This window comes from Xiphophorus hellerii, chromosome 18, assembly GCF_003331165.1.
Source record: "Xiphophorus hellerii strain 12219 chromosome 18, Xiphophorus_hellerii-4.1, whole genome shotgun sequence".
Taxonomy (NCBI): Eukaryota; Metazoa; Chordata; class Actinopteri; order Cyprinodontiformes; family Poeciliidae; genus Xiphophorus; species Xiphophorus hellerii.
This window is the reverse complement of record NC_045689.1, coordinates 544,792-552,689: the sequence shown is the minus strand read 5'-3', so window position 1 is coordinate 552,689 and position 7,898 is coordinate 544,792. Positions and strand designations below refer to the sequence as shown.

The window sequence follows — 7,898 nt, the reverse complement described above, 5'->3', positions numbered from 1 at the left end:
GTAACTCACAGGTCACAGCAGACATGCCAGGTTTAAAAGTTTTAAGATATTTAAAGGAAACATTTAGTAAAAATGTAAAATCTGCAATCTGAGTGGTTTAATGCTAAATACCATGTTGGTATAGCACTTTAGCACAATGATATGTGTATCATTAGTTTGTGGTCAAACCAAGAAGTGACCTTGAAATTTGCTTACTTTGCTTGACTTTTAGTCCATTTGGTTGAAAGGTCAAAGGTTATGCATAAAGGAGTTCAACTGGCTGCAAAATGCCAGTTCACCACTAGATGTCCCTAAGCCTAAAAAGTCAACATGTGTGACACTGATCTGGTCTTATTATGAAAATGTTGCCAATAATCAGCATCAGTCTGATTTTTGTCCATTTTGACATTATTGAAAAAATTCTGTTAGTAAAATAATGTCTGGCAATTGTGAAGCAATTAAAAAGTGGTAAAGGTCCAGTAATTACTGATGACAGTGTTAAAGTAAGTCACCAGACGCTGCTTGACATTTCAGTCTGCAGCAGACCTCAGTGTAGGAGGAGCGCCGCTTTTCACCGTCATAAAGTTCAGCTCTGATCGCATGGAAAGACTCAGGTACCCGAACCAAACGCGCTGCTTTTACTCAGCATTGGATCCGTTTTGGAGACAGAATGACTGCACAATGCGTTTATGATGTTTTTATGATGTAAAGCACTTTGAACTGCCTTGATAATAAAATGAATAAAATCTTTTTCTGCATCAAATTCTGCTCTGATGTCGACATTTATCAGCTCATTTGTTCTGCTGGGATTTCTGAGTGTTTGAGGATTTTTCCAAAACCAGGATCGGTTTTTACCCCAAACCAGAGAATCTATCCTCGGCTCGGCTCCCGTTTCCATGCCAACAGGAGGATCAGCGTTTCCTTATCGCTGCTGCAGTAAAACTTTATCACTGAAGGACGGATGAAAAACCTCTGAGCTAAAACATTTCCAGCCTCGATCCGCTCCACCCAGCTCCATGTCCAGGAGGTCATCCTGTCCCAGCGTGTTCACATGTGAACATGTGAACCATGTGGAGCATGAGAACCATGTGGAGCATCTGAACCATGCGGAGCATGTGAACCATGCGGAGCATGTGAACCATGTGGAGCATGTGAACATGTGAACCATGTGGAGCATGTGAACACGTGAACCCCCCTCCAGCTGCTGATCCAGTCCTCCGTCTCCGGCCTTCTGTTGGTCTCGGTTCCGTTTCCTCTCTGCGCTCCAAAGCATTTCACACTCTGAGGGTTTGATTTCACTTTCTGGCCATTGAGCCTAAAGATTCGTCATTTCCTCCCTGGTGGGTTTCACCATGCAGGGAAAACCTTCAGACCAAATGAAGCAGAATGATTAAAACTCGCAGCTTTCAGGGTGAACTCAGGCGATGCAGAAACGCTCCACAGTGAGAGAAGAAGAAAACGTTCAAACATCATCTGACAGAAACACAGAGACATTTTACCGTTTCCAACCGCTGACGGCTAACGGCTTCAAGCTTGGCTGGAAGAGCGGACAACGTCTGAGACCCAAGCAGAGACTGTGGACCATAAAGAAAGGGGACCCATCTGGACCCAGCCAGATTCTGGACCACGATGGACCCATCTGGTCGGATCTGGACCTTGAGATCAACCAAAGCCTTGATGACCAGCAGCTCGCGTCTGGTTGGCTGACCCAGCGAACAGCATGGAGACAGTTAGCATCAGGCTAAATGAGACTTTGCTACCAGCACCAACAGTCAGCTAGCTATTGTAAGTGACTGTTGGTGAATTATATAATTCATTCATTATGTGAATGAATTATATAATGAATTAATTAGATCTAGTCGATCTTTGTTAAATCTCATTGAATCAAAGTTATTTAGTGACTTTCTGACTCATCAGGTTAAAGTGTAAAAGTGATTCATGAAATATAATTTCCTCTGGTTATCATGAAACATTTCAAGAAGAAAACTTTTCATTTTGACTTTATTTAGTTACAAGCAGCAGCAGCAGAGACTCCTCTGCTGTTCTGAACATTTTTAGCCGTTTGCTAATTAAAGCTCGGCTTTAGCAGGCTAAAAGTTATAGTCTGTCCCTCTCCTCGCTATCTTCCTCCTCCTCTTCATCCTCTTCTTCCTCATTTGCCCCCCAGTGTTGGTCTTTTGTCTTCCCTGAACAAAAGCAGCGAGACGGAGAACAAAAGTGTCTCTGTCCTTCTAGGAGACATGAGATGATGTCAGCGCTGGGAGGATAAACTGAGACAGACTCAGGAAGGTTTTTACAGTTTTACAGAATCAGCCTTTAAATTTCTGAGACTGAGCCACAGGGAGAGAACGGAGACGTATCATTTCAGTCGGCTCCACCTGAACATCTGAACTCACCTTTTATTTAACATCCAAGACAAAAACAAGCAAACAAAAACTTAGAAGGAATCAAACTGGAACTTTTCTATTGGTGTGTTTCTGGTACAGCAGTAAATCTGACGCACAGCTTCATCCGCTAACAGCAGCATGAAGCTGCTTTAATTTCTGCTTCAAAACGATCTGATTGGATTCTGGAAAAGACTATTTTTGTGTTCAAGTTGTGCTAAAAGCAGTTAGCCTAGCAGAAGCTCTGCTAGCCTAAAATAACATAACATAACATATGCTAACATGTAGCAGCTACATGTTAGCATTTCCACATTTCCAAAGAGAATGATCTGAGAAACTCTGGAAAGATGAACTTTGCTCCAATCTGATGAAGAACCTGAAGATTAAAAACTAGAAATATCTTTTATTTATTCAATAATTTAGCAGAAAATTTTGATATGAAAATATTGCTTATCTTGTTTCTATACTTTGGTTAAAATGGGAAATAATTAATTTCAGACCTTGAAATGAACTCTGTTAAACATTTTAATCGAGTCCCACCTCCAGTTTGGACATTTTAACGTCGACATGAGCAGTCCAGCATTTTCCTTCCAGTTTGACTCATTTTGAAACTTCAGTCCAATAAAAACTCAGCTGAGAAAAAGCCAAACATTGAATTAGTTCATATTGTTTCATAATTTCTGGACTTTTTGTGTTAAAGATAAAAGAAATGCCACTTTAAATGAAGCTGTGATGATGTAAACTTTTCCACCCTGCTGGGTCTGAACACTGCTGTGCTGAGAGAATTAATGCTTCATATTCATAAAGAAACGAGTCAAACCAGACGGAAGCAAAGTAAACTGAAGACTGAAATCTATTCAGCAGCGAGCCGCAGCGACACAAAGGCAGCCATTAGAGTGAAAACGCAGCAGGAACCAGCAGGAAGGCTCCCTCGCTGTAAGCTGAGCCGCGTTTGCATCATAACAGAAAGAATCAGCACAACGCTGCCATGGTGAAATATGAGCCGGCCGAAGTTCTCACTACGGAGCCTTAAAAAGCTTTCAAATTAAACAGCCCAACATTATTTCAGTCCTAACCTGAACAACAATACCAGAGATAATTACTGAAGCTTAGTGGAATGTGAAAGAAGAGTCAGAAAGTCTTGAACAGATCCTGATCTGATGACCCAGATCAGCTTTAAGCCAGCGAAGCAGGAAGCAGGAGGCTGCAGAGAGAAAAGAGAAGATCCACAGCGCGACGCAGAATCTGATGGAACTAACTGATTAATAAAGCCTTAAACTATGACTTTTGAAAACCAAAAATAGTTTCATAAAACAACTTCCTTCTTATTCCTTAAAGTATTAAAAGAGGAACTCAGACAGACATTATTTATGATATTGTTCGCTAACCGCTTTTACTTTTCATCAACAACCATCTGTGCTAAAGCTAACAGGTTTAGCTAACCATCTGTGCTAAAGCTAACATGTTTTGCTAACAATTGGTGCTGAAGCTGTTGGTGACACTTTATTTGACGGGTTGTGAATAAGACTGTCATAAACATGAAGTAACACCTGAACTCATGAACATGAGGAAGTTTTCATGAATATTTATGACTGTTATCATAAAGTGTCATTCGGTAAATCATGACACTTTTAACACAAAGTTGACATTATTCAAAATGTCTTCGTTATGACAACTTGACATTAACCAAGAAATCATGATCTGACATAACTTTGTTATAAAGTATTACTGATTAAACTTTAGCTTTAATAATACAAAGCTACATAATTTTTAAAATTTAATCAGTAATACTCAGCTAATACTACTTCAGATTTTTCACATCAGATAATTGCTCGTTTGGGCTTTATGTGACTTTATATAACCAAACCACTGTTACACATTGGATTAATGTGGCCATTTAAAATGAAGCTTACTGAAATTTCAAAATAAAAGCCTCAATATCCCTCTCAGGTTAGTGCACCGCCATAGGCAGTGCAATAATATTAGCCTGCATTATCTTTTTCTCTCAGGTTAGTGACATTAGCACTAACCTAATGTTAACATTAGCACAAACATTAGCATTTCACTGCCCCCCACTAGGCATTAGCCTTTTCCCTAAAAAAGCTTTTACCTATTTTTCTTACTTATTAGCCATGTCTAGTATACTGAATGGAGTAAATCAATTACAGACAACATGCTAGTGATGCCCCACATGCTGACAGCATTCACGCTAACATTAGCATTTTGGCTAATATTAGCTTATGCATTAATTTTAACATACTGAATGGTGTAGGTACATGTTAGTCAACATTCTTGTGATTCTCCACATGCTATTTTGTATTTGTTAGCTAAACTTAGCATTGCTGCTAATTTTTAGCATCAGAACGCTGGGTTCCAACCAACGGGCACACTTTGGCAGGCCCCATTTAAATTTCTTCAGAAATTTTCTAGTTTATTTATGTGATTGTTTTGCAATATTTGATCATTTCTGCCAGTTTTTAATCTGCAGAACTTTTTATGCAGCTGAAAAAGGAGTTTATTACAGTTTAACTTACTTTATTCAGGTCAAAAACCTGATGATGAGGATGATGATGATGATGATGTTTTCCTACAGCGAGGAAGAGCAGGTCACACCGCATGTCTCCTGTTTCTATCTCAAACACTGGATCCTCTGTCCATGAATGACCGCGTGCACGCGCGCATATATGAGTCAGACCTGGCGCACGCACGCGCAGACCGAAACCGGTTCCTGAGCTGCGCGGATTAAATGCGCAGTTTCACGGAACCAAGCAGCAGGTTCGGAGCGTCCAAAGGTCCAAACTGTGAGCCGAACAGGTGAGAAGGAGACGGAAGTGACCTCATCAGGGCTTACCTGCTGGGTGAGCTGACGGCGGGAAGCCGGTCCGTCTGAAGATCTCAGCTGAACAGAACTATCCGAACCGAACAGCTGACAGAACCGAGATGCAGGAAACCCGAGGCTACCTGTCCCAGGTAGACCACAAGCCCCGCCCCCTCACGCACACACCTGCTGCAACTCACCTGCATCACGGAGCTGCTGCCGTCGCGTCCCGTTTCTGATCCACAGCCAAGCAGCGTTCAGCTTCTATGTAACACAGATCTGGACAAACTTCCAGAAAACTGAAAAACAGCCGAAATGCGGCCTGAAGCTGTTCAGCTCTAAGCAAACAGGAAGTCCAGGAGAGCAAACAGGAAGACATTAATATTTGATCTGAGGATCAAGCGGTTCTGTTGACCCATACCCATAATGCATCATTATAACCTCAGAGTTAATCATAAACCTTCAGCAAACACTGAGCTCCAGAGGCTGAGGTGTGTTCACTTACCTGACCCAAGTGTGACATCACAGCCAGGTGTGACATCACAGCCAAGCAAACAGTGTCCAGTAGGAGGTCAGGATTCCAACATGGCGGCTCCCAGAAACATGTAGCTTTACTATAGCATAGCTTCAATGTACCATAGCTTCAGTGTAGCATCACTTTACTTTAGCTTAGCTTTAGTGTAGCATAGCTTCGGTGTGTAATAATTCAGTATAATAATAATTATATATTTTATTTAAAAGGTGCTTTGAGGATACATAATGACACCTCACAAAAATAAAAATACATTTTAAAGAAAAAAAAAATCCAAATTGAAAAAGTAAAAAATGAAGAGATCCTGTAAATGGCTGTTAGAGCAGCAGAACGTTCAGCCGGATTTAAAGACAGACAGACAGTCAGAGAGTCTCTGAGTGGGAATGTGGACGATTATTGTAAATACTAGATGCTTCATGTCCAGAAGGAGCATTCACATAGCGGGCGGCTGCAGCGGGACCGGTACCGGTACCGGTACCTGCTTTAAGTTCTGCTCAGAGCTCCAGGATGATCAGTCTGGATGAATCTAAACGCTCAGAAACCAGCAGATCAATCTGATCTCTGATCAATGGCTCCATGTTCTCCATCAGAGCCAAAGCTCCTCAGGTAGCGGCTCACCTTGATGCAGCTACTGATATACCTGGGATTGTCTCCACACCTGATCACCTTCAATAATCAAACCTGTTGATTATTTTTAATCAGCAGGTTGGATTTAATCTGCTGATCCAATTTCAGTCAGAATGAAATGACCCCATTTTTGTAGTTTATTATTGTCCACAGAAAAACTTTGTGTGGCTGCTGCACATTTTCACACCAGTGAAAAAGTGTGTGTATATTTACACAAACGTTGACACTTTTATACACGCCGACTTGTGCGTAAAATATGGCGCCGCACATTTTTTGTGCGCACACTGCTTCATGCATGAGGCCCCTGGAGTTCTCCAGTCGGACTCGCTCAGCTATAGTGATCCCATGACCCCCTGACCTCTCTGTTGCGACCGCTGTCAGCCTACCGGCCAATCACAGCTCCTGTTGTGACGCAAACCGGCCAATCAGAGCGCCTCTTGCTCCTGAAAGCCACCAATCATCCTCCTGCATGCGCTGCACCTATAGCTGCTTTGTGACACTCAGAGTGGAGCGGCGCCTTGTGTGTGTGTGGGTGTGTGTGTGTGTGTGTGTGTGTGTGTGTGTGTGTGTGTGTCCCAGACAAACAGCAGCATCCTGAATGTTTATCTGCTCTGAAGGAAACAGGAAGTTTATTTATTTATTTATTATTTGTTTCAAACATGATAACAGTATAAAATCACATGAGAACAAGAAATGTAACGGAAACATGTTTCTGTACTACAAGGAGAAGGAAGAAACTTATGAACTCCTACCATGTTTTCAAATGGACCCTCGTTATTAAATCAAATAATAATAATAATAATAAATAAACATAGGTTCATTCATTTCCCATTTTACCTGGGTTTACATGCATCCATACCACACACACTCATATGAGTTAGCCTCAGTTTACATACATCAGTGCTAACGGTCAATGGAGTGATGGTGAGAGAGGGAAAACTTCTGAATGAAGGATGAGTGGAAGGAGAGAGAGAGAGAGAGATTACATATCTGCTCTACCAGCCTGCTCTGCCCCCTGCAGGCCAAACAGGCTCACTGCAGCGGCGAAATAAACCCATTTTACAATAAAAACATGAAGAATCTGGTCCTGGTTCTGGTTCTGGTTCTGGTCCTGGTTCTGGGTCTTGATCAGGTTCTGGTCCTGGTCCTGGTCCTGGCTCTGGGTCTTGATCAGGTTCTGGTCCTGGTCCTGGTTCTGGCTTTGGTTCTGGTCCTGGTCCTGGTTCTGGTTCTGGTCCTGGTCCTGGTTCTGGTAAATGTTGTGCAGCTTCAGAGGAAATATTAACTATAAAATATGTTATTTTCTTCAACCTTCAATTCATTTTCACTGTAATTGTAAAATTGTTTATTTCATGTTGAAATATTTCAATTTTTTTTATTTAGGAATTTTATCAAATAAATGTCACTTTTTCATATGAAGACAGTTTAAACATTCAGTGCTTTCTGAGTTGGTCTTATGAGCTCCGGTGCAAAAACATTGTCCTGCTAAGTGTGTCATGACATTTATACGGCAGCATATTGCTGTCACGGAGGAAATAAAAAATTCGAACGCTATCAC

The 7,898-nt window shown here is 41.5% G+C and overlaps 1 protein-coding gene across 5 annotated transcripts in view; it reads right to left on the bottom strand.

Moving 5' to 3' along the window:
• LOC116708202 (nesprin-2-like) overlaps positions 1-5,572 on the bottom strand; it is a 14,925-nt gene extending 9,353 nt beyond the window's left edge. For 2 of the 5 annotated variants that reach the window (XM_032546036.1, XM_032546037.1), the window contains exons 1-2: positions 5,382-5,572; positions 5,215-5,289 (exon numbers count right to left, since the gene is read on the bottom strand). In XM_032546036.1, the coding sequence (XP_032401927.1) occupies positions 5,215-5,289; positions 5,382-5,387 (81 nt within the window). In that variant the 5' untranslated portion in view covers positions 5,388-5,572. The other 3 variants (XM_032546040.1, XM_032546038.1, XM_032546039.1) reach the window with 3 other exon arrangements.
• Between the last annotated feature and the right edge of the window lie 2,326 nt (positions 5,573-7,898).